General features: G+C 38.7%; 1 protein-coding gene across 3 annotated transcripts in view; it reads left to right on the plus strand.

Annotated features, from left to right (window-relative positions):
* Positions 1-27,944, plus strand: part of LOC103147142 (fibroblast growth factor 14-like) — a 51,962-nt gene that overhangs the window by 17,402 nt on the left and 6,616 nt on the right. For 2 of the 3 annotated variants that reach the window (XM_007565341.2, XM_007565343.2), the window contains exons 2-3: positions 11,666-11,776; positions 17,885-17,988. In XM_007565341.2, coding sequence (XP_007565403.1) covers positions 11,666-11,776; positions 17,885-17,988 — 215 coding nt within the window. Of the gene's footprint in view, positions 1-2,162; positions 2,886-11,665; positions 11,777-17,884; positions 17,989-27,944 lie in introns of those variants that run through there. The other variant, XM_007565342.2, reaches the window with a different exon arrangement.

The following is a 27,944-nucleotide window of genomic DNA, read 5'->3' on the forward strand; positions in this document are numbered from 1 at the left end:
CCGGGCAGGTTTCAGTGTTCGCACCATACCTTTATGCACATGAAGCAGAGGTTATTTTTTGGCCCATTACGGTCAATGTGTTTCATGTAGGATGTTTTATGATCTCTTTGTGGCTATTTGTGTTCACATCAATCTGAGGCTCATTGGGTTCCTTTTTATCCTATTTGGTTGTTTCCCATTAATTTTCATATTGTAAATGGCAACAAAAAGCATAGTGCATCTCAGTCATTAAGAGTGTACCCAAAATTATTTCAATATTTGAATTCAGAAAGTGGAACCCTTTTAGATTTATTACAAACTAACTTTTCATTTATTTTTGTTTATGTTTATGATTCTGGCATGCAGTTAATGACAACACAAAATTCAGCTTTCCAGAAAAAATTGAATATTGCAAAAGGGATTTTTAAGACAGAAATGTTATATTGCAGTCTCTACATGCAGCTGAAGTTAGTCATAGTCAATGAAGCTGGATGGCTGGAGAGTTATTTCCAAGCATTTCAATGGAAAATTTAGTGGAAGGAAAACATGTGGTAGTAAAAAGGTGCATAAGCCTTAAAAGGACTCTGAAGGAAAGTCTGTGGGATAATATGTAAAATTTACCTTTTATTTATTTATTTATTTATTTATTTATTTATTTATAGATAAATATCATGTTATAATGTTACTACGTTATCAAAAACGTGCTTGATACACCCAAAGCAACAAAATAATTTTTTTCTTTATAATTTATAACATTACAATTTCCCTCAGAAACTCAGTTCTAAATTTTACATAAAAATATAATCAATCTGCCTTCTCGATCAACCATATTTTTGTTTATATTTTACCTGGTTTAATCAGGCTGTATGAAATCTTCTCCTGAGATAAACGCTTCTGTCATGTTTCCGTTCAGAAGGCTAATTTCTTCTGCACCTGCTCCTCCGTCTCCTCCTCCCTCTGGTCGCATCTTGCCACCAGACAAACAACGAACACCTCACCGGACCTCAGTGAGGACGGCCAGGTTGTTGTTCAGAGCGCGTGTGTCACTGCGCGCTTGGCTCGCGGCTACAGCAGCTGTGTAGCCCCAGACAGCGCTCGCGGACTCAAACGTCAAGGTACCAGAGCGGCTGTCAGCGAGACATCCGGTCGTCCCCTTCAAAATAAAATGTGTACCCAAAGATACGTGGTGGGCAACGATGATAGAGGACATGGAATCTTACACACACACACACACACAATATATGTATGTATGTATGTATGTATGTATGTATATATATATATAGAGAGAGAGAGAGAGTAACCAATTATAAAACAAATAATTTTGTCAAATGCCATCAAGCTGGTACACATCCAGTATGTTCAGCAGTGCTACACTTTCTACTAATCAAAGGCAGATCTAAGTTGGTGGGGTTTTAGCCTTGACTTAAAGGAACTCAGTGTTTCTGCATCTTTGCAGTTTGCTGGAAGTTTGTTCCATATTTGTTCATGCATGTTTGAGAAATTCTTTCATTTCAATGTCAATGTCAGTTATGCAAAACACCTGGGTGGACCTACCCCTGCCTTCAAGCTCGGCGCCTCCTCAGAGCTGGAGTTTCCAAGCGTCTAAGCTTCCGCCTCACAGAGCACCGGTTGACTCCATCACTCAGGCCCTTCAGACTAAGATAAAAGTATTGTTAAAGGGTTAACAGAGGAGCGATGCTGTGATGACTTTCTGATTGTGGAGTTTCAGAAAGAGCAAAAGTGTTAAAGAGATAGAGGTCCAATTTCAAGGCAGAATTTTCAACAAAATTTCATTCAATATGTGCATAAAATGTACAACTGAATGACAATAAAATCTGTCTATGTCCTTGTTTTCTTTTAAGTCATAACTGATATAAACAGAATTTTTACAACCAAAGACAGTTAATTAGGCTATAAAATGGCCGTATGTGCCTTGAAAATACATAATACTGCCCCTTTAAACATAAAAACGTAAAATAAAATTAATGTTTTCACTTAACTATTATTTATTTTATTACTGATTTATCATGAGATAATCCAGTCGCCAAAACAAATGTGTGGAATAGTTTGGTTATTTTTCGGAAATTATCATTTAAGTTTTAAAAATTAAGAGAGGGAAAGAGACAATTACGTCTTATTTTGAAAAACCAGATTTGCTGTTTCCGGTGAGCCTGTCTCACTCCACGCAGCTGGAGCGGCTCGCGGTTCCAGCGCGCGCGCCTCTCTCTTCAGTCAGCGGAATACAAACAGACCTGCTCACAAAAGAGGACATAACTGCTTTCTGGGGCTTTTTCAGCCTAATTTTTCTTCCGTATTTTTACTCGGCTCGCCTGTTGACTATGGGAACACGAACTGACACACACGCTCCGGGAATTTAGCGCTGAAGATGCCGCTCAGTGACAGCTGTTGACTGACAGACAGACCGGTGAGACGTGACGGACAGGTACCCCGCCGCGCTCCTCCAACCTATGGCCTGAAGGATAGTCAGCAGACAAGATGCTGTGACCTCGAGTGTTTATTCTGGACTTCACCGTGCTGGAGCTGAAGTATGGGGCTGTTATAGGCGGTAAAGCGGAGACTTTGGGGGGGTGGGGTGGGAGGGAGGTCTGTGTCTGAATTTTGTCTGCGCTCCGTCCCCTCCGGTGGACACTGAACATACCGGAGACGCGGACGGAGACGGCGTTGCTTTCCTGTCGTCTGTTTCGGCGGAGACATGGCAGCTGCCATCGCCAGCGGTTTGATCCGCCAAAAGCGGCAGGCCAGGGAGCAACACGCCCACCGACCGACTGCTCACCGGCGGCGGAAAAGCCCCGGTAAGAAGCAGGGGCTGTGCAACGGCAACCTGGTCGACATCTTCTCCAAAGTCCGGATATTCGGGCTGAAGAAGAGGAGGCTAAGGAGGCAAGGTGTGAAAACGCACGCACACGCACAAATCTAGTTTCCATTCACTCCCAAACGGCTTGTGCACAAACACACTCTGACATACACACACGCACACACACACACACACACACACACACACACACACACACACGCAGTCATGTGTTGTAGTGGCCTATGGTTCACTAGTTTGCAGGTACATCCATTATTGAAGCCACAGATTAGTCTGTCTGGTCTCAACCCCCCTCCTGAGTGTCTGTGCGCCTCACACTCTAAAACTCATAATTTAAAGATTCAGCCTCAACAAATTGCCTCATTTCTCCTTTTGCCAACTCACCCTGTGTGAACTTTTGTTTTTCCATTTGTGATGAAAAGAAAAATGTCAAAAATGTGCTCCATTCAAATCTCAGACTTCACTCTATGGTGATAGTTTTGGGTGGAATGGCTCATCACTTTGGGCGGCATCACATAGGGGGCAACACAAGCACTTGTTGCACCCAGAGTTTTTTTGTAATATATTTATTTGATGAAAATTGACAGTATATTTATTTCTATATACACTAAATAGAGATTCTTTCAAATACATGTGAAAACGAATGGACCCTTTTCAAGCTCGGCTTATCTGTCCAGAACCGCCGCTGCTCGTTTTCCAATCACAGTCTGGATCCAGCCCCCGTCAGGAATGAGGAATGATTGCATATGCCGCAGGAATGAATGCAGCTTAATGAGAATGTTGTGATTGTGTGCTATGGGAAGCGTCGGGGAGATGAGTGCCATTCTAATCAATTGATTGTGTTGGAAACCAGCAGGTGATGGTATACGGCACGGGAGGGAAGAGGAAGGATTTGTGTTGGTATGGATTGGTTCTTACTGGTTCGGTACGGTAAACGAAGGGAATTTGTGTCCTACCTGCTTAGTTTTCCTTTCTCTTTGTCTTCTGGCCTCCTCCCAGCTTCATGTCCTATTTTTCTCTCAAATTTTCTTCCCTTTCCTCCTCGTGTCCCCTTTCTTTTTCTCCTCCTCTTGCTCTGCTCTAATCCTCTTCCCACCTGAGGTCTTTCTGTCCCTCCATCTTTTCCTCCTCAGATCTTTCCACCCTCCTTTTCCAGCTTCATATGACTCCCCCCCCACCTCTTTCTGCTTCTTCTGCTTCAAGCTCTCCATTGCTCCTGTTTTCAGTCACAAGAACCACTTATATATGTATATGCAAATAATCTCATTGCTGTGTGTGCATGAGAAAAATTAGCAACATCCCTGTCTGCCTTCTAAAGGTTTTGGACTAATATTGATCAGTTCAGTTTAGTCAATTCACTTATTTTTTTATTTTTTTATTTTTTTAATCTAATTTAGTGTGAGATTTTAGCTGAAACAAAAGCTGCTAACAAACTTGATCTCTGCGCCGTTGGGGCTGCATAAAAGCATAATAGAAACTTCAATCAAAAATCTAATTTTCAGCTTTAAGAAATTCCTTTTGGCTGAGTCACACCGTCGGGAGGTGAAATCTATCAGCCATACGTCAGACAGGGATTCACAGTCTGTAGAAAAGGTTTTTTGATAGAAAATTATGTTTTACGTTTAGTTTCATTGATGAAAGTGCGTGACATCAAAGAGATGATGCTCTGGTAAGAGGAAGGAGACGGCAAATGACCTTTCTAGCAGCTTCCCCAGACCGTGTCCTCTTTTCTCCACTGGGCAGGGTCTTCTGCTTTCCTTTTCTCTCTCAATAATTATAATTTTTTAAATTAAATTCCATCGCTACAAACACATCCGGTGCTCATTTGCTGCTTTAAATTATAGACCTATTTGCAGTAGAGGAAAACAAGAGATTCTGTCTGTTTGGACGTGGCAAATAATTGTCAATTTCCCTTATCAATTAAATGCGTTTTAACAATGTGGAAATGATTGCTTCTGACAGCCTGAGGTGATGAACTCCCTCGTTGTTTGCTTTGTGAAATAGCTACAGGTTTACGAACATAAATGCTCTCATATCGTGTCTGAGTTGGGCAACAGAAAAACACAAATCTGTGTCGTTTTGTCAAAGTATTCTTCCTCTCTGGATTTTTTTTCTCACTTTGCAATCACGAACTTCATTTTATTATGGGGATTTTAGGTGATTCAGCAGCACAATGAAGTGTGTAATTGTGAAGTGGAAAGGAAATAATCGGCGGTTTTCAAAATTCTATCAAACAGAAGTCTGAAAGGTAAAGTGTGCCTTTCTCAACCCCTTGAGTCAGTTGCTTTGAAGAGACGCTTTCTGCTGCAGTTACAGCTGCAACTTCTGGGATTTTTCGCTCATTCTTCCCTGCAAAATGACTCAAGCTAACTCAGATTGAATGGAGTCCTTCCACATGTTCTAAATTGGATTTAATACTGGACTTTGACTGGGCCAAATGCCCTAACTCTAACCATCCTATTGTAGATCTGTGATGAACGTCTGCCCCATTCTCATACTTTTTTTTGCATCCACCCCCATCAACTTTAACCAGTGTTTCAATCCCTGTTGTGGGAACAAAAAATACACCACAGCATGATACCACCCCACCGTGTTGCGTGCATGCCAATCAATCTAGACCAGACCCCTTATTTGCATATTTGTGTCACCTGCAACATCAAGCAGGACTTCTTTCAAGAATGCTTGCAAAACATTGCATTGGATTTTCTTAAGAATATCATAGAAAAAGGGGGTTGAAAATGAATGCATGCCACACTTTTAAGATTTCGCTTCACTGTTAGGTGCAAATTTGTAATCTACTGTGTAACACACATACAGGATTTTTGCTGCATTGAAACAAAATTATTTAGTTTAATACTCCTGCCAAGTATTTTATGAGTAATTTCATGCTCATTCTTGGAGTGGAAAGAGCGTTTAAAAACAGATTTTGCTGCAATAAATCCATTCCATGTTTGTGTTTGTTAACGAGGAGTCTTGAGGTTAACAGTTCGTCTGGTTCTGCAGGTTTTTGCTCATAGCTGTGATTGTATAAAATCTGTGGAGACTGTGAAGGCAGAATTGATAATGCGCTGAAACAAGAACTTGCTTCTTCAGAGATGAAAAGTATGGAAAAGTCTGCGTTGAAATAAAGAGGAAAATTTGAAGGAAAAAAAAAACACAAAAATGGCCTCAGAAGTATTTGATGGAGATGGAAATGTTTTTCTGAACCAGCAAACTGTCCAGCTTGCTGAAGCCTGACCTGGTATTTAGTCAGGACATGTAAAGGGGCGCCCATGTCTCCGAGCTGACCCCGATCACCTGCGCATTTCTCTGGAAGAACACGAGTCAAAGGCCAAGTTAAAAGGCAGCTCTTCCTCTCTGGTTTCATGCTACAACGGAAACTTGACTCCAGGTGGAAGAAAAGAGAATCGCTCGAAATAAAAATGCCTCGACTGGATAACCAAACCAAATTGTTTTACATTAAAGACGTTGCTGGTGATTAATGTAACCCAGGGAGAGTCAGGTCTGTGACTGGCTGTCTGGACAGGGCGTTCCCTTTGGCTCGAGGTTGATGCAATTGCTCAATAAGCATAATCAATAAATGACACCGGTGTTTTTCCTACCAAAGTCTCAGAATCTGGAATAACATACGAAAGCATAAAGATTGTTTGCAGACTTGCAAGGAATTCAATCATTATCTTTTCTTGGCATTAGTTCAGGTTTATCACTCCAGATCTGCCGTTTACATTTCAGTGTGTGTCTGTAATCACTTATCGAGCTGAGGTAAATGAGGATCAAATGGGTGCTGCACATGAATTCCTCACTTGGGTGCTTTTCGTTTGTCAAGATGCTGCGTGCGCCGCGATCTTTAATGCCTCGCTCGTATGAGGCGCCGCTCTGTACGCCGTTTAGCGCCGCGTGTTGACGAATTAACAGACAACGCAATATGTCAAATCCGCGTGGCAGCCTTGATTGGCTGACTGATTCAATCAGATTGCATTGTCTCCAAAATATGGGCAACGTGGGAGCAAATCCATGTGGGTGTGTGTGTTTGTAAGTGTGTGAGCGTGTGGATGGGGGAATACCCTTTCTCTGGAACAGTCTGGAATCACGAGACTGTTCCCATGGCAACATGAGGATGGGAATTTCCCTAGTAACAAAAAAAGGGACACGATGGATACTGGGAAGAGTGGGAATCTCACCTTGGTTACTCAGGAAGTCTGATTCTGATCAAACGGACAAGCAGTTGGATGAATGGATGCATGTGTGTAAAGACCCACATTTACGCTACTTGAGATTATTAACTCATTTTCATATAGGTATGTGTTATCCTGCTAAACTGATCTAACAAAAGGAGGAAAACATATATAAAAAAACATGGCAGCATAAATGTGCACAAACGAATTCACATCTTACATTAAATCAATTCAATATACCTTGATGCCATTTGCTGGTATTAAGGTGTATTGAGTTTTTGGAAAGGGATAATTTTCAAAACAACAACAACAAAGTTCTTTCCTGCAAGTAAAATTCGTTTTTAGTTTTTCATATCAGCTAGTTTTTTTTTTCCAGTTGAATGTAACACAGAGTAAAGCATCGCTGCCCCTCTCCCACCTCTTGCTGCACACTGGAACTAAGCTGGATGAAAGAAGCCTACCATTGCAGAAAAATATTTCTAAAAGAACAATTATTGAAAACAAAAGTAATCTGGAATACTGTATTCCACTTTGTAAATACAAGGTGCTAAATGCGCTAAATGTTTTCAAAGTTAGCAAAATGGGAAAACATTAATTGAAAAATCAGCTTCGCTATTAGCAGGAGTCCGCAATGGTGTGTGTAATGAGAACACAAATGTTCTGTATCTATGTTTATTTTAAAAAAAAAAAGAACATAACCAATAAACATGAATTCAAATTGCATTAAAAATCTTCTTTAAATATTCCTTTGGAAATATAGTTTTAAACTATTTTATAGCATTTATTTCATAACATCTTGAGAGTAAAGAACAAAGAATCAGTCTTAATATTAATGTCAGATTTTTTTTTTCTTTTTTATCCAGTATGTGGAAGCGGAAGGTCTGCCAGGAACACTGTGAGCTGTGAAAACTGCAGCCCTGGTTGTCATCTGCTGGGCAGCACAGCTGCGGCAAGTCAAATATATCTCTGCAAGTGTTAATGAGACCTCCTAGGTAGCTTCATTAGCCTTGAAATGAGGAGATAAAAAAGTGACCACTGGAAAACAGAGAAGAGGCGCAATCAAAACTAAATTAGATGTGTGTATCGGGGCTTTTTATTACCTTTCATCACTGTCCCACTGTAATTAGGAGTGCATTTGGTCAATAAGCTTTTAAAGCTGCTGCTCTAAGTTGTTGCTGTCTTATTTAGCGCAAGGACTGCGTGCAACATTTGTGTTCTCATTACACACACCATTGGGGACTCCTGAAAAGAGCATTGGAAAAACATCTACGCGGCTGAAACGTTTTCGAATTTCATCTCCTTTGTGATGGACCGAAAGCAAACACTGCTTAGTTGTGAAGTGGAAGAAAAAGTGGATAATGGTTCGACCCGCGTGTAATTTAATCTCAACATAAATCCAGCGGCTCTGCGAAGGCCTCGAAGGTTTGTTAGAGAAAATTAGCGAGCAAGAGCTGCTTCATGAAGCTCAAGGAGCACAGCAGGCAGGTGAGGGAGGAACATTTGGAGAGTCAAGATTTGGTTATAAAATAAAATATTTTAAGTTACCACAGAGTTCAGCTCAATCCAGTTGGTAGCTTAAGCTACCAGCTATATTTTCAATTTAAGTTACCAACTCTGTTTGCAACTAAAGCCACCACCAGCTAGGATCTAATAAATTTTTATTTGTAATAAATGTAATAAAACCACAAAACAAGACAATTACACACTACTTCATCTTCCACTAGTGTTTTAGTCATCGTCTGCATAAATGGATTCGCAACAATTTCAGGTTTATTTGTGAGTTTTATTTGTTTTCCAGTTTGGCACTGAGAGGAAAAAAATGTTGTTGCCATGTATTAAGTTTAATATTCAGCGGAGAGAGGCCACTACGCTGTGAGCCAAGAGCTAAGACGTCAAACCAACTTTAAGAAAACCTCTATTTTTATTTTTTTTAATATTGAAACTGTGTAGCCTTGAAGATTTCTGTTGGCTGAGTCACAACAACAAGCCTGAAACATGTTTATACTTATCTTTATCACAAAACCCAGGGATCTGAACAGAGCCAGAGGGCGACCTAGATGTGTCTCTGAAACAGAAATATCCTTTATGATTCCTCCTAATAATGTTATTAATGATGCATTATGTAACAAGACAATTTTACAGTTTGGGAGAGAATGTAACTGGATTTCTGCATTTTTCCACATCTGAAAAAGTATGAAAATACCTTCTTGTTGATTTCATTTATTTCTTTTATACCTTGGACTTGCCTTGAAAGTTAAAAATTGATTTAACTAAATTGCTTGAGCCGTATAACTCCAGAAGCGCACTGCGACTGAAGAACAGAGGGAATCTGACTCTTAATATTCGTTCTGCAACCGTTTGATAAATCCTGCCTGAAAATTTACTGTCTTTACTCGAGTTCACTTTTAGTTTGATCATGTCATTAATTTTGTTTTTATCCTAGTCATTTAGTTTATTTTATTTGGCTGATTTTTTTAATGCTTTGAAGCACTTTGGTAAACTTTTTTGTTTCAAATATGGTGTTTAAATACAATTGACATTTTTGTAAGATTTCCATCTATCTAAATGTTTTGTCCTTCTTTGTGTCCTTCTTTTCTCCTTCCTCATATCATTCCTTTGTTCTATCCTTCCTCCCCTTGTGTTTTTCCTTTTTTCTTACGTCATTTCCTTCCTCGTTGTCCTTCCTTGTCTCATTCCTTGTGGTGATCCTTTCTTTTTTCCTTCCTTTCATTGTTTCTCTGAACATTCCTTCTTCCATGCATCATTTCTGGTCTATTCCTTCCTTTTTCTTGTATCCTTCCCTCTCTTGTTTCTCTCTTTCCTCTGTCCTGTCCTTGTGTCTTTCTTTTTTTTCAGTCTTTCTTATTCTTTTCTTTGTTCCTTTGTCCTTCCTTTTTCCATCCTTTCATGTCTTCCATTCTTTTTCCCGTGTGTTTTTGTGGTTTCATGCACCTTTCCTTTCTCCCTGCATTGTGTCCTTCTGTTTTGTCCTTCCTCATCCTCCCTCTTGCATCCTTCTGACCCTCCTCTTTCTCTTTCTTTCCCTCTGTCTGTCCTTGTATCATTGCTTTAGTTCTTTCTTGGTGGTGAGATGGACATATCAATAATTTGGCATAATTTCTAAATAAAAACAGGTAAAAAAAAAAGATTAAGATTTTTAACGTGCATTTTCTGGATGAATCGACTATTCTTCATATTTTTTTTATTGACTTCACCACGCTCCACGCCAAGCAGCGCGCTGGGAATTGCAGTGGAAGTGCTGGTTTTGAGCATCACCGCTCCTCTCTCCTCCTGCTGCTGCACAAGATGGATCCCTCAAAGACGGAAAACACCCCTCACGCTCGGCTCGCGCCCCTCCTGAAAGAAAGACAGAAAAAAACTGGGTCAATCGCAGCTCTTTTCTGTCTCTGTGCATTAGAGGGTGTACCGTCAATGATTCACCTTGTGTCTCTCGCACACTCAAAGGGGATTCCCACTCTCATTATTATAACTGCAGAGTCACTGATGGTGGGGTTCACGAGGAGACCGCGGGCGTGGTCACATGCATCTGGGCGAGCGGCCATATTAGGTGACCGGTGTACGTCTTTTCCGTTTGGTGTTGTTTTGTTTTGCTTATTTCTTTACGCCAGACGGTAAAATATCGATGACTCAGATCAGGATGACTCAGATTACAGTAAATCAGACTAAGATCTAAAACCTGCTGATTAAAAAAAGACAAAAATCTAATCAGAAGCTCACAAATCAGAGACTGGATTTTCTCCTTACCGTCTATCATTATAAATCTGAATTTCATGATTTTGGGATCTCCTAAAATGTGAAATGTGTCGTTTCTCATCCATCCTGATTCTGAGAGCGTCTCAACAGACGCGGCTACATTAGTAAAGTCGATTATTTCTCTGAGATACATTCAAGGTGCCCTTTACTTTGACTCTGGCAGCCGGAGTTTTCTCTCCTTTTTTTCCTCTAAAAATTGTTTGAGTCTCACTTTTCATTGTTTTCAGGGTTTCTACACTGTTAACCACTTTCTCCTGATATAAATCTGACTATAATTTCAGTGCAGATGAGGTTAAACCCCAATACTTTACTGTTCCACTTAATTTAATTAGCTCACAGACACACATTTCAGTCACGTCGCACTTTTTTAATCTCACCAATTCTTCCTTCAACACTGAAAAGCCCTTCCTACATTGAGGAAAGAGGGATTAAGAATTTCAGGTTGTCCCATTTCTCCTTTTTTTTTTTTTTGCACACGTTCACACCCTGTGATAAAGGAACAGATACCCCTGTCTGCAGATCAATACACTATACAATCACAAGGCCTGCTGGGTATGTACAAAACTGCTGCGAGGCTGCACTTTAGCATCAAAGCTTCAGAAATAATTTATCAATGTTATTCAAGTGGAACAATGACCACGAAGGACGGATTAGTCTAGGAATCCTGTAATGGATTGGATGTGCTTGACTAGGCTTTCCAAAGGAAATCCCTCAGGATGCAGGAGGTTGCATGTGGTCACATTGTGCTGCTTTAAAAAGGTGTTTTATCACAAAGGTGCCCTCCATGGTGCTTCCAGGATGGCATTGTGCATTAGAGTCCAAGTCCCTCTTGAAGTTGGTTCAAACTCTTTTTGAAGTGTGAATAACGGTATCTGTTGTCTCATTTGTGTTTCTCTGCATGTAGAACCGCAGCTGAAGGGCATAGTGACCAGGTTGTTCTGCAGGCAAGGCTTCTATCTCCAGATGGGCCAGGATGGAAGTCTGGACGGGACCAAAGATGACAGCACCAACTCCTGTTAGTGCACACGACAAACACGCATTCGTAGAAGATGATTAAAAAAACAAGCAATCAATCAGTCAGTCTTTTTACATTTTGGCCAGTTTAGCTCTAAAAAATGAGGTTGTTTGACTTTTTGTTCCAACATAATCAAATTCGGTTCTGGTCTTGGGCACAAATTTTACTAACTTTGGGTTTTTAGTGATTGGTTTGAGTCATTGTTTTATTTTCAGGGTGAATGATCAAACCAAAAGCTGGAATGAGTTTTTTTTCCCCCCAAGTTTGAATTTATTATGGAGTTGCTTTAAACCCAACTCGGTTAAAAATATGTATTCAGACTCAAATATACACATACCATCAAATGGACACTTGGTTAGCACGTTGCACCTTGATCAAAAGCTTTTTGTAGCTATTAGCAAGCATCTAGCATAACTGAGCAATATGGATATTTGAGCAATTTTACTGATAAAATTGACAAAGTTTATTCAAATTATTTAGTTTTCAGACTCAGATTGAGCTCTTAGTAATATTTGGAGTGTGAGCACAAAATGTAAAATCTAATCAAAAGTGTGCACTAAATTAAAGTTGAGTAAATGTTGAGTGCTAAAATATAAGGCAGAGGAATGTGTGTTTCATGGGATCAACAGATTTAATTAAAGCAAGTATTTTGAGACTGAAAAAAGTTGGAATAAAAAGCAAAGTGAAATATTTCTCTCAAGGCCCAGATATTCATCAGCAGTGATACTTGAACAACTCTCCAAATTTATCTAATATGATGAAAATTAAACCAAATGGTTTAATTTGATGCAGCAGTTCTCTTATTTCCTTTCAAATAAGAGAACTGCCTCATCAAGTTCAGTTAGCTGAAGCTAGAGGTGCCCCTGTTACAATTTACGATCGAAATACACTCAGTCAGTCATATCAGCCTGGACTGAAAATTTCAGTGTAAATATTGATATAGCTCAGTTTTAGGTAATGAATGATTTAAAGTGGTTTCTCAGGGAATTGTTTCCGTAGTTTTTTTTTTCCTACATGCAGCCGTCAGACAGGAGTTACTGATGGATAATTTACAAGTCAGCTTTTGGAGTATTTTCATTACTGACGCTGAGAGAAAATCACGTTCTGAACAGCAATATCACAGGTCCAAGGACTCATCCCCACGTTGGCGTTGCTGTCAGGCCAAAATCTTCAGTCCGTCTGTTTATATTCTGTCGACTCTCTGCAACTTTATCAGTTTTACTCACCATTTTGTACATTTTACTTTTTATGAAGGGTCTAAATCAAACAAAATTCCCAGAATTTCCCTATTTTGTTTGTATCCAAATAGGACAACTTAATTTTTTTTTTTTACTTTAAATCCCAGCAAAATATGAGGTACTGAGTAATATTTTTTTTTCATTGTGTTTTGTGAAGTTGTTTTTTTAGCACTTTCATTGTTGCTGGAGTCTTCACATGATGGAAAAAATAACAATCCATCATTTTTCTTCCATCTTGTTCGAACATTGAAAATGGATGCCGTTAAATTCTTAGAGCCTTGACTGAGAGCAGCAGTAGTAATCATTTCTTGACTGCAAAGACAAACAAACATTCTCTGTTTTCACAGTCACCGTGTCTTATTTGGATATATTTATATTCTTGGTTTTTTGCATGAAATTAATCAAAATGTATTGGCACAGCTGATGGAAAATGTACAGAAAGCCACAAATTAATTAATATATCTATTTTTAAGTGTCTTAAATGTAGATTTATGATTTCCAAATATTATTAAAAATCCTCTGGCTCAAAGAGAAGATAAGAAAACCCTCTAATTTATTAAATTCAACATTACCAGCTTTTAATCTCTTTTTACTCAATCATTCATAGATGCATATTTCTAATTGCATCTATGAATGCAATTACGTTCTGTAAATATTACATTTGAAAATGTCAAAAATAATATTTAGCTACCTGTATCAATTTTTTGTGTAGTGCATTAAGTGTTAAAACATACCCTTTAATAAAAATGATCGAAAGATAATTATTTAATGTTCATGTGGTAATTTAGGCCAAAGGACAAACAGAAAGGGTTTGATTCCTAACATACAGCGATGCAGAGTTAGGAAATGTTTATTTCAGTTATTGGAGACTTGACTTGCAAAGAAATGACAAGGGGAAGCTTGTATTTAGTTTCTATAAATCACATATCAATAGTGCTTCTTTATTTTTCCAAAAATTCCAGCAAAATAAGAAGATTTCGGCACTAAAAGCTGCTTAAAGCAGTGAACAACAGTCGACTAGAACAGAAGAAAGATCCTGTTGTTTTAGCACTTTAGAACAAAAATTGCTCCCTCTCCAGTTGCCCGTCATCATTTTGTATTTTTTGTGTGTCTTAAATGCTGAATGTTTCTCTTCTTTCAGTCTGTCAGATGAACAGACAGCTAAATTACAACGTTTTAATGTCATTTTTAATGTTGTGTCTCAAAGCTTTTCTGCTAAAAGGGGTCTCAGCACCTCATCTAGTCAGACTGATGTGGAATATCTCTGAAAATGAATACCTCTTTTGAACAAAGTACACAATGTACGAGAAATGTGGTGGAGGATAAAGAAAGACATCGTCGCTAAGCATCCCTCTCTTGCATCGCTGTATGTAAACAAAGCAGAAGAGTTAAACTGCCCCCACAATTTTATTTGAAAATGTCCCGCGACATTTTCCCTAATTTTAGCACCTCATCTGATGTGTAGTCTCATTTTTAGAGAGGATATAAGGGTTTCCACAAGCTGAAGTACACTGCCTGTGCAATTACTAGGCAAGTGAACATTTTAATCACATTTTCCAACTCCAATCTGTGGAAACGTGAATCCTTATTGGATTTAAGCTCATCAGGTGAAATGTGTTGTGCATAATTTCCAGGCAGGTTCTACTCTAAAAAAAGATTGTAACCAACTTTTTTCGAAGGGATTCTGCCCTCTTGTGTCAAAATGTTCTGCCATGTGCACAGAACTGTCAAGCATTTTGTTGAAAAATAGTCAACAGGGATGCAAGAAATATATTGAGGGGAAAAAAATAGGAACCGCAACCTTCCTGGAGAGCCCAGAAGAACAAGATGTTCAGAGCTCAGAGACGGGGAAGACTGAAACCCGGCCATTACTGAACGAGAATCATGAGATGAAACGTCAAAACTGGACCAAGAAATACCTGAAAACAGATTTTTTTTAAAGGTGTTACAGACTGATGATATAAGTGTGTCTGAACACCCAGCTCCACTTTGACTGAGACATTAGTAAATCTTACTGGTATGTACTGGTGTTATTACAGATGAGCAAGTTGGACCTTTTCAGGCTCAAGATGGACTATAAATCAGCTCCCAAACCCAGTGGAAGTGGAAAAATCTTTGAAGAAGCCAATGGTTTTCATGTGGGATGATTCTCATCAATGCACTAAAGTACTGCACTGAGATGCTAAAACTGACCAGGAACAGATGAAGAAACCGCCTCCGTGAATGACGAGATGCACTTATCCAAGTTTTAAACTCTCTTTCATCTCGTTTTAGTTATTAGAGCAATAAGCATTACTGTGTCTCTGTATGCATTTTGCACTGACTCTTTCAAAAGTCTACCAGAGTTTCTGAATCCAGCATGTTCTGTCACAGAGGTGGAAAGCTCAAACGTAGAAACAATCCAACCTTGCTTTGATACCAGAGTAGCCTTCCTGTTGTCTTCTAAACTGTGACTCTCTTTAAGTTGCAGCCTGAACGAACCTCTGGTGTTGAGTTCAACATAGTTTTATCTAAGATACCTTATTGCATTCTCTCCTGACTTTGTTTTTAACAGCTTAATATTAATATTTTCACACTTTGAGTCTTTTTCACACATTTACAAGTTCCACACTGATGGCTGTTGCTGTTAGGGTGACCTAGTAGCTTAGCACGATGTGTTTAATGATGAGAAAAACATGAGATTTTAGAGATTCTGACCAGTTGGTTTCTCTTACATGAGTTTCTCTTTTTTATTTCCAAAGCTGCTGCTGTAACGCTTCAAACATATCTCTGTTTAAAAAGAAAGATTCTACGATTTTCTTCTTTTGAGCCATGAAAATCACTCAACAACTCATGACCTCTTCTAGATTTTTTATGAGAATTACTTCTGCCATTGTCAAGAGGGTTACAAAAAAAAAAAGATGCAGTTTTTGTACTGACACAAGATAATTCAAAACATTATGGCTGCAGTTCAAAGCTCTGTCTGTTCCTGTACCGTCACAGAGTGCTGCTCTTTAGACTTGACCTGCAGGGGTTATGAGCTACTGAGCCTCTTTCTAAATTAAATGAATTGTGAGTGATATTAAAATGTCATAAAGTCTAAATTGGCTTTGTCAAAGTATCATGTGGGACAGAAAAATAGGGTCACTTCTGACAATCCCAAGGCATAAATAAGAAATACAACTAAACAAAAGAGATAATTTGAAGTAAAATATAGAAAAACTGTATACTTTTTCATGTGGAATAAATTAGAAAACCACACATTTCTTCCCTCTTATGTCCTAACAGAAACATGGAGAACATTAGTACACCGCATATGAAAGTATGATTGCTCAGTTTTAACCTGACATATTTAGTTTGGTTCTTCCAACTGTTGAAGTCAGAGCGAACAGACCCAGAGAGCTCTCCGAGGCCTTCAGAGAGGAGATTAAAGCAGCTTAGGGGTCTAATGAGGGATTTAAAAAGTGCTGAAAACAACTTCCAACATGGCCACCTGTGGCTGTTCAAGCAATTTCACCCTGAAAGAAGACTTGAACAGGCTATATGAAGAGTCCAAAACCCCTAAAATGGCATTGCTAGATGCATAGCAGACTCTTTCTTTCTTGATACGAACATGCATGCCTGCACATCTTGAAAAAGACTGCATGAGTTTAACTTTCATGGGAGATGAGCATGGAAGCATAAACTAAACATTCTGTAAAAAAAAAAAAAGTACAGAATGTTTGGTTTTGCTGTGGTTATGTTTTTATTCCAGCTCATTGTCAGAATCCAACATGAGTTTTACTGGATATCAGAGGGTTAAAATGTGAGACTATCTGTAGAAAAATAATAATTAAATCAAAGCTGAAACAGACCTGGACCCTGAAACATGACAATGACCCAACACAGACCATTAAATCCACCCAGAACTGGACTTAAAATGGGCCAGACACAAAAGAAAAGAGAAATAATTTTAACTAATGATGGGACTAGTCCTGACTTTTTCATCACCTGTGAAGCACATTTGTTTCTATTAAGTTTTTAAAAAAATCATGATTAGATACTTTCTAGCAATCAGAAAACCTCAGTCCCGTTTTAGTTGAGATTGTTTAGTGAAGTCTCAAACCGTCTGATTTTTTTCATGTTCTTTTAAAATTAGGGCAGCATGTGACTAATCTAAAAAGTTTAACGTATTAATATTGCAAAATGCAGATTAATAGCATCACCTATTCTATTTTGACCTAAAAGTCTCTCTACCGCAGAGGGTAACTTCAAAGCAGGGCATTACACGGTCTTGTACTGTGCTGAACAATACAGACTGGGAAATGCGAGTGAAAAGACGAGTGAGGAGAGTCAGACTGATGTGCTCGATGGAAAGTTTTAGTTTAAAAAATACCATGATTAGAGTGGATGCCCTGTGCAGAGGATATAGACCTCAATGCGAGTTCGACTCCTGTCCTCGGTCCCTTAGCCGCAAGTCTCTCACCATCGTTCGCTCTGTCCGCTTCCTGTCTGATTACTGCCAAATAAAGGCCTGTAGCACCAAAGCAATTCTTAAAAAAATACCACAATGGTCTTCTGGGTAAAACCACGGTAATCTTCCACCGAAGCACAACCAATTTAAAATTTCTGAATTACATTTGAAACAAAATGACTTCTTCCTGAATATGAAGTCATGGAAAACTGAGATGTTTGACTTGAGACAGTAAAACATTTTCTTAAATGAAAATGTGCATTTTTACATTTCAAGGTTACAAAGTTAACTATATTGATTAATCACAGTGCGAGAGTGTGATTAATCTGATTACATTTTTTAATCGATCGACAGTACAATATAAAATGCAGCAACATTCATTAATGCATCTAAAACACAAGTTTCCATTTTAATTCCTCTTGTGTTGTGTGTCCTCAGCTCTGTTCAACCTAATTCCTGTGGGTCTGAGAGTCGTGGCCATCCAATCAGTCAAGACGGGTCTCTACATCGCCATGAACGGAGAGGGTCACCTTTACTCCTCGGTGAGCACACCGGCGACACGCGCAGACAGGCTTATCAGAAGCTGCTAACGGACGCCGTCCGCCATCACAGCTGTCGTCTTCAGCCCTGGCAAGAACGGCGTTTGGTTCCTCTTGGTTTTAGATGCGCTGCGGTCCCCTCGGGGACTTTAATTAGACACAAACGGAAATATCGGCCCGGCTTTATCCACCAGGGTGAGTTGTTGGCCAGTGGGGCTCGGAGATGATGCATCTGTTGACTTCAGCTGTGATCAGAGGTGGGAGACATTTGGAAACTACCTGAGCTTCCAAAGGAGGGATGTGGCTTATTGGATGTCAGAAAATGTTTTATATTCTTGTTTTTTGAATTCAAACGAAAACTAGAACTTATTTAGTTCACCAAATAAGGGTTTACAAAGGTTGTAACAAATTGATTAGTTTACAAAATGTTGTATCCAAATATCCGAAAAAATAATGTAAGCAGTTAAAATGACATTATTCCCAATGCATATGCAGCACCTTCCACATTTAGTGGCATCCCTGGTAAAAATGTGTATAAAACTTAGACTTTAGAAAATTAACGAGTAAGTAGCAAACAACAGTCAAGACCTTACTTGACATTAATAATCAGGAAAACGGCAACAACAACAACAACAACAAAAAATATCACTGAGGCTGTCAATCTGCCTAAATGACAAATAGTCCTTCAGTTTGAGTGAATTTGACAGCGATGTGTTTCGGTGTCCTTGCCAGAAGCATCTTGGCAAAGACCAGCAGATGTGAAAATGGTAAAATCAAAAGCAAAATTACTCTGAGGAGACGGGGAGAACAGTATGAAAGACGAGGTTTGACAGAGAAATAGAGGTGGGGGAGGAGGTGAAGAGCAAGCAGAGCAGCGAACAACAGAGGGAAGGTGAGGTACAGGAGCTGCGATGTGGGTAAGATGGAGCAGAATATGAATTATTTCCATGCTGACTCTTCAGAAGGAGTTCACACTCATCCACCGATGTCCCTTACTTCCTGCTTCATCCTTCCTTCCTCCCCCTTCTTTTCTTTTTTGGGGGGGAAGATGACAAGAGGGGACAAGAGGTGATGAGATGAGAGGATAGGTGATTGAGGGGACGGGGGAATAGAAGCGGGCGGGAGGGGAAGAGGTTAAATGAGGGAAACGAACATGACAGCTGAGAGGAACAAAGGTACGAAGAGGGAGCAGGTTTGTATGTGAGAAAGGAAAAGAAAAAGCAGGGTAAAAACTGTTTTAGAAAAGATTTGAAAGAGGAAAAGAAAACCATGTAAACAGATGAGGGAGTTGGACAAGAACCAGGAAGGATTGAGAGGAGGAAACATTGTTTGTAAAGGGATGAGAGGAAGAGAAAATAGTAATTGGGAAGAGGACTAACGGCGCTCTGCGCCGCTCTGCTGGGCTTTCTCAGCCTGTCGCTGAAAGTCACAGATGCATGAGGGCTTCCTGTAAATAATTGAAGAGGGGGAGTCCCTCCGTTTGCACACAGCAGAAGTCCCCTCCAAAGCTGCACACGGAGAGGAAAAGTGAGAACGTTTGATTGTGTTCCAGCTCGAGGACTGGTGTCCTGGCAGCTCCATGATAACGAATGTATAAATCATCAACGGCAGGTCTAATTCATCCTGATGTCAGCGCGGTTTGATGTTTAATTGGCTGCTCTGTCGGTCCTGGCAGGTAAGGATGGCGTGGCCGGGCTGGAGAGATGCTCATTAACCGTTACGAGGGCGCCTCCACAAATGAACTGCAGCTCTGCTGTTGACTTTTTATACTTCATATGAAGTGAAGTGAACTACTTGTTTACTGGACACAAATTGGGTTAGTTTTTCCTCCGCCCGATCGAGGCATGGTGGAGGTGACAGGATGTCGATATGGATCAGGCCGCAGTGCCTTTAACTTCAGAGAAACAAGGAGCACTTGTCAGTGGTCTTTTCTGTAAAATGTTCGGGATAGGGCAACACATTTTCCAACTGGAAGGAAAAATATTACAAAGCAGGGTGTCGGCTAGCAGAAGTCAGAACATTTTCTTTCTGCTTTATGTCCCAGCAGTTGATTCGTGTTTTATGCTTTCAGTGATCATTCATTTTATCCATTTCGTCTGAATTTAAGGGAGAGAAACATGAGCAAAAACAACTAATCCCAGGGACAAGTACACAATGTAGGCGTAAAAATAAGATACAATGGGACGGACGTATTCAGTGTCTTGAAAAAGCATTCATTTCTCTTGAAGCTTTCTCAACTTTTTTTTCACATTACAACCTTAAACCTCAATACAGTTGTTGGTTTATATAATTTAAAAGTTCGAATTGTGAAGTGAAGGGAAACTAATGCGTCGTTCCCCGAATTTTTAGGAAATATTCTGAAAATTGTTGCGGCAGCAGAAGGCTCCCAGCAAGACAATGACCCTAAAGAGACAGCCAGAGCTACAATGGAATGGTCTAGTCAAAGCATGCTCCTGCATTAGAATGTCCTAGTCAAAGTCCAGACCTTAATTCAATTAAGAAACAAAATTGTTTGTCAAAAGTACTCCCGGGTCAAAACAATGTAGATTAAATACGGAAAAAAAAAAAAAATAATAATGTTAATAGTTTTTGCCTGCATAGCAATGAACCAAGGATGCAATATTTTAATTAGTCTGATTTTTTTTTTGAAAGAAAATCATGGAATTGTAAAAAATTGAAAATTGTATTAAGAACAGTATTTGGGTCACTCCTCAAGTGGCTTTAATTAACTTTACAAGGCACTTTAAACAAAAATGTATTTTTCTGCAACAAACATGCAGTCCAGTGTAAGGGACTCTGTACAGCTGGCTGAATATTACTTTAGCATTAAAAATGCAAGTTCATAACACTTGAAATATATTCTCCAAAAGTTCTTGAACTCCAAACAGTCTTTCTAGGATAAACAGCGATATTGCAATGGAGATCTTTTCACAATTTTATTGTGCAGCTGTGGTTCACATCCCCACTTTCCAGTTAATTCAGCCCCATCCAGCCTCTTCATAAATGTGTCACAGTCAATCCTGAAAGTTTGGCCTAAAGTTCATGGTGTTCAACCACTTCAGCACATCTTCTCCAGTGCATCAAGGCTCTGTCTCTTTCTCAGTCATGAATACATTTTAGCATCATCCTCGGAGTCACGGAATAATGTAAAATATGCTTTGGGCTACAGATGATTTCTCATTTTGGCATAAAAAGAAGTCAAATCTTTTCCAGCTTAAACGCAGAGTATTTATATTGAGATAATGTTTTTGCATGAGAATGTTGCTTCGTGATAATAGATTAATACTTCTTTAGGGCTAATTCCTTATCCCCTTTATTTAAAACAGTTGCTGCAGATTTGGCCACGCATGCGAGGTTTTATTAACTCAAAATCCACGGCATCTGGCAGCGCCTTGTTGCTGCGTCGGAGTGCGCATGCTTCCGAGTAACAGATGGCGCCGTGTGCAATGAGCTGCTATGTGATAATTATGAAGCATGCTGGGGAAAGTGGGGGGAAAAGAAGTGCTGATGAGTCTGGGACCGTGTGTGAATGAGACGAAAGGAGACAACTGTGTGTCCCTGGGTGTTAGGTGGGAGCGTGTGAGAAGAAAGGTGAAAGAGGAAATTGAGTTTGTTAACAAAGTTGGTGCACATCTCTTGCAACACACGCCTGTTGGTCCTGCACCTGCTGCTGCTTCGTTCACATCCAGAGTTGGAGAAAGTTATGAGAGAAGATTGATATTAATAGAGTAAATTCAGATGCCTTAGCTTATATTTGTAGCCAACCTTTATCCTTAAGAATCAGTGTGTTAATGACGCTGAAGTATTCATCCATGTAGGATGTTATAAATATGCAAATACAATCAGTAGAGCACAGTAGTATACCTGAACGTTGCATAGAAAACACAATAAAGCTAATTAAATTCTGATAACAATGAATAAGTTATTTAGACAAAAATATGTGGTCACATTTTAATTAATATGCTAAAAATATTCCATACATTTATTAAAAATTGTGCAAACCTTGAATGTGAATTAGTTTGAGCCACGTAGAAAGACACAGACTAGAATGGAAACATAGCTAATATAATTCTCAATAAGTTGTAATTGTAATGAAAAAGATGAATAAATTTGTGATAAATGTCTCATCAAAATATCTCTAAAATAAAGAATTTATTGAATTTTTCTGATAATTTCTATGAATCAATATTCAGAAAGCATATCAGTTTAAAGATGTTTTTTAAAAGAGACGTCAATAAAATTGTTTTATTTTCACACATATTGTGTTTGTTGAGGTTAAATTGATTTTGTAGCCTACACTATGCAAATATGTGTGTTGTGCACTGTCTGCATAATTACAGAGGCTCAATTACAGCTGTTGCCCTTATGTTTTTTAAACCTGAAGTTTTGCTGACCACCTACCCGCCAGCATTAGAAATGGAAATGGATTCCTACATTAGGCCCTGGATAGGGAGGCTATTTAAATGAATCCACTTCATCTTCATGTTGCTGCTCTTTAAGTAAGACCAGCTTCTTCTTTGTTGCTGAAGGACACAAAGTCACCTTTTGTGAAAAGCTATCTTAAACTCTTGACTCTTAATCTGTTAAGAGTTGTTTTCTTTTTACATGAATTTTGACATGAATTTTACTCAAATCTGATTCATTTAAAAAGATTTTGTAGCCTGCATCTTAGAGGAAATAAACAATTTTTCTCTAATAATAGCCAACTCGGTCACCATTAATGGTTGTGAATAATTAGTGTTGACCTTTAGAGACAAACTTTAAATAAAACTCCAGAAATTAACCTTCCAGCTCAAATTGAATTATCCTGATGATATATTTGATTCTGGTTACGTTTTTATGTTACTGTGATTTAAGGAACCTTTAGTTACCCATACAGTCAATATTCACCTCGACTAACTTTTACCCATAACTGTATTTTTAGTCAGATTAGCAACAGCATTGAGTTGGTTGTATTAGTATTAGTATTATTAAGAGAGATTTTGATGGGTTGTCTTTAGAGTCCAGGGTCCATCTCACAAGTATGCAGGGTTTTGTTTCAGTGCTGTGGCACAGATAGAGGACTTACACCCTTTTGAACGCTGTAGTCCTGTCATTTCATTTCTTCACACAGCTCCAATCTGTCTGGACCGCCGCATGTTTCCTCAGAACAGGATGTTTTCGGCAAACACGGAGGTGTGTGCTCTGTACAAATCAAGCAGTGTGTGTCAGCCACATGTCTGTGTACGTAGGTGTGCATCTCCATTCATAACACAGAACCGTGCGGCGCTCAGACAGATCGAGACCCGTCTACATCCGAGCAGATGAAAGGAGGGAGAAGAGGCACAGAGAATAGATGGTAGAACATGCGAGTCGTGACAAACGCGTATATTTTCTAGTAACTAGAGAATAAATGAGTTACTTGGAAACTGTCGAGGCTCTTCAAGGATGCCACTTGATAAATTGCAACATAGAAGTACAGCAGGACAGACTGCGCAGTTACAAGTGAACCTTGAAAATATGACCATATTAATATATAATTACACCTTGCTTTTAACCTGCTTTTGTTTGGCGGAATAGCAGCTTTTATTGATTGACTTGAAAATCTTCTTCACAAGTTCAAAGAATTAAAAGCCTGTGGAGATTCTCCTTGAAACAAGACAGTTTTACAAAAAAACTAGTTCAGATAGAGGTTATTACTATTACTATAGTAACCATGTTACTATAGGATGTATCATTCAGTAATTTGCTATAGTTAAATAAATTAAATCATTTCTTTATTGCACTCCCCTACCCCTTTCAAACTTAAAAAATAATTTACATAGAGGAAATAGATTATTAAAGTACCTGATGTTCAGTATTTAGAATCATAAATAATGCAATATTTTCATTTTGGTCATTTCTGAGCATGCTATTTATTTTTATTTAGTACATGGGGAGGCACAGTTTGTTGCAGTTGTTTTGTTCAGATGTACATCCAGGTTACACCTGTAGACACATTATTTCATTGCCATGTACTTAACTGATGCATATCGACTAATTTCTGGTATTTTACGATAAATTATGGACATAAACACTAACAAAATGGTAAGATTTTGTGTATAATTTAATGATAATGATAATGATTTAATGAATGGTCCAATAATACCTGGATAAAAAAACCTAAAAAAATCCATTTTCCTTTACATATGTTGTGCTGTTCGCTGTGTCTATTGGAAATAAGTCTAAATTGAAATGAATAAGCAGCTTGTTCCCAGCTGGTATTGGACAGAGAAAGGGGAAACATGTAGAAAATGTTCATCTTTGTCATTTGAGATACCAGAGTGCTATCTTCCCTAGCAAAACGTAATTTAAAAGGCATAAAAATGACATCAGCCTTCAATCTGAACACAATATAAAAGGATATAAATTGTAAAAAAAAAAATGGAAAAATGAATTTAGCTGATGCTTAAATTAAAAATTCATCAATCAATTAGGTATTTGAATTTACTCTGATTGGTGATCAGCAGGTCAACTACTGAAAGACCAGATTTATATTTTTTTTTCCACATTTTTCACAGATATCCTTATTTACATTATGTTATTCTGCTTTAAAATGAAATTATCCCACAAAAACTACCAGATCAAACTGATTGACTCCTTTGATTCTGTTAGATATTAATGTGTCTTTTTGCTGGATAACAGCCTCCAATTGTTTGCTGTGATTTTCAATTCGTCTCCTGAAGAAGCCCAACCTGTACCTTTGCATTTCTTCTGGACAAGTGGAGTTATTTCTCTGTATGCAGCCTTGCCGTCCATTCCTGTGCACAGCCCGAAAGAGAGTTTCTCCTCTTTCAGGTTACAATAAATGACTTTGCAAAGTCATTTGGTAGTTTCTTCCCAGATGAGGTCTTATTTCCTAAATCTGCCAGGCTTGTTCTGTGCTCTCTCCTTGTATTTCAAACCCTTCCCCAAGTTGCAAATTGTTAGAATACCATGGATACACAATACTAGAGCATTACAGAGTTAAAGGACATTATTGCACAAGAGTGGTTTGTGCTACCGCTTAATAAGAAGTCAGTTTTTAGTGGGACCAATGGCTTTGGCTTTGATTTTTCTCAACTTTACTTTGAACTCTTTTGAATCTGCAGGACGATGTCGTGGAGGCTAATACTTCATAGAACAAATGGGATAAAAGAGCGTTTTCTTCATTTTATTCTAGGTTAAACTGAGGAAAGAACTGACTTTCCTGAGGCTTTTAAATTGTCATGGAAATGTATTGATGTATGGAAGTCCAGAGATAACTTTTACCCAACTATTTTTACTTTTGGTTTGAAAATTAGCTGTTTTTTTCCCCCCACAGGTTGTCGGGAAAATGCTCAACTTTGGTACCGAATGAACTAAAAAGCATCTCGACTTTTAATTTGTTGCCAGGGAAATATTTTTTTTACACCTTGCAGTTTTCCACAGTTTCAGTGTGAGTTACGGTTTTGCTCACTTGCAGCCTCAGCATTTCCGCCTCAGTTTGTCCTGATACTGTAGTTTACCTCAGATCCCTCTGAATGCCGGCTAGTTTTAAACAGGTTCTTAAGAGGCACCTGTGATGCTAGCTGCATTACTGCTGACCCAAAATAAGAGCCAGATCTTCATTAGAGTAGCTGAATCAGTGCAGATCAGAATCAGTCATTCCTTTCTTAAGAACTCTTTACTCCTCTTCTTTTCTTAAGCAAACTCTCTTCTCTCCAGTCCTTTGCTTCCACTTTTCTCTCTGGGATTCTGCTCTGTAGAATGATTTTTTTTTCTTTTTTTACCCAGAATCCCCCTGGGTAATTAGTGCTGTGATAATAACTGGTGTTGGAAACAAACACACCCACTTGCTGAACAGTGCACACAAACAGACGCACACAGACGAACATACGGCGCATACGTCCGTTCGTGGGCTCAGTTGCGTAAAGTATCATTACACAAACAGCAGAACAGGAGGAACAAATGCATTTTGAACTAAATTAGCTTTGGTACTGAGGCTTTTTTTTAAAAAAAAACTAAAACATTGGTGAAAAACAGGTGTTTGCTCAGTAATCTCCCTTGTGTGAATTCTGACCCTGGAAGAAAATACACTCAATTTTTCACCTGAAGTCAAACCAAATCTTCTCTGCACTGGTCAATAAAGCTCAAATAGATGTTTGCACATGCCATTTACAAAGCAGTCAATGTCATTTTGTGATGAGAATTACAGGCTTCCTACGCCATCTGGAGATTCTGTTTGGGGGGTTTTGTCGCAGCTTCAAGTTTCTCGACTTTATTTCATATCTCATTGACGTAGTTGTCATTTCTTCTTTCTGTCCTTCAACTGTCTTCCTTTCTTTTCTTTCATCCTTGATAGTTTTCCTTCCTGTATTTATTTTCTTCCTAGTTTTGAGTTTTCTCTTTATCAATATCAGAAATAATTTGATATAGGGCTGCACCGATTGCAGTTTTCTAGTCGATCATCGATTTTTAAAAAGCCTCACTGGCTGATTCCAAATTTGGCCAATACAGATGATTTTTTTGTTTGTCTGTGTGAAAAGTCTTTGTGGAAAAGATTGGTTTTGTATGTAAGTATCATCCAATCACCCAAAATTAAGGAAATAATCAGGGCCAATTTACTACTTTCATTAACAAAATAATTTTAAAATATAAATATGTAACTTCCTAGAGTTCTCAGTCCTTAAGTTTGGGAAAGTCTGGAGTTCATTGCTTGGAATACATGAAGGAACTTTGGACTTGTTTATTCTCTTCATGTCTTCACTGCATAAATCTGAAATATGCATAAAAACATCCAAGAATATTGATCACCTGTCCAATTTTGCATCTTTATGTAACATATTTATAAATATGAAGCATTGTGGTTTAACTATACACACTAAAATGATGTTGCTTACATTCTTTATTAGGTTAACGCACAACTGTGATTAAGGCTTTAGTATGCTCCCAGCTTTTATAATTATGAAGTATTGTTGTTTATATTTTCCATTCATTTTGCTCAACAAATTAAATCTCATCAGTCTAACAGTAGACGTAACTTTGTTAGAAACATTTTGCTGAACAGGAATAGAGAAAAACCACAATCAGCCAAAGCTGATTTACTGAAATGAAAATAATTCACACGCCTTGAACTTTTAGCTTTACATCACATTACAACCACAAAGGCGTCAAGAGAAAGTTGAGTGTAGCAACATTAAACAAGGTAGGATCATCTATTCTTATTCATTTGTAACTCAAGTAAAATTACAAAAAGATTACTAAAAATAAAAACAACTTTATTATTCTTTATTATTGTGCTGTGAATGTAAATTGAATGAAACATTCTCACATTTGAACCGCCGTACCGCTATGCGTCCTGTCAGCAAATTGTGTATTGTGCCAAAACTTGAGATTACTTTTTCCTTCTTGTGTATGAATTCGTTATTTTTAGGCCCTTAATTGACGAGGGACGAAGTGCCGTCTGTGTTGATTTAGAGGGTTTTGGCGCGTTATCTAACATGCTAATGGGATCTCCTGGCTGATCATGGCTGGTGTGCATGCATGTTAGAGACCGCAATTCAAAAGATAACAACGTCCATGCGTGTGCGCACCGCATCGCTGTAGAGAAAAAAAAAGAGTGATGAGAGAAATACAAAGATAAGAGCAGGCAGGCAGGGAGGGAGGGAGAGAATCCCCTGCTGTTTTTCCAATCAGGAGGCGTCGTCCTCCTCAGTTGGTGATTTATTCTCTCTCCCCCTCTCCTTCATGTCCCAATTTCCACCCTTTCCCCACCTCCATCCCTCTCCCTCCACACACACGCACCCGCCCTCCATTTCTTTCATTCATTTCTGCCTGTCTCCTTTCTGTGGGCAGCTTGTGAACATAGCTATTTAGAAACGACGACAGAAACGCATTCGGGCAGGCGCTTCTGTGAGAATGACTCACCTGTAACGCCTGGAGGTTTTCATCCCGGCTCATTCTTACAGTTCACTTATTCT

This window comes from Poecilia formosa, unplaced genomic scaffold, assembly GCF_000485575.1.
Source record: "Poecilia formosa unplaced genomic scaffold, Poecilia_formosa-5.1.2 Scaffold174, whole genome shotgun sequence".
Classification (NCBI taxonomy): Eukaryota; Metazoa; Chordata; class Actinopteri; order Cyprinodontiformes; family Poeciliidae; genus Poecilia; species Poecilia formosa.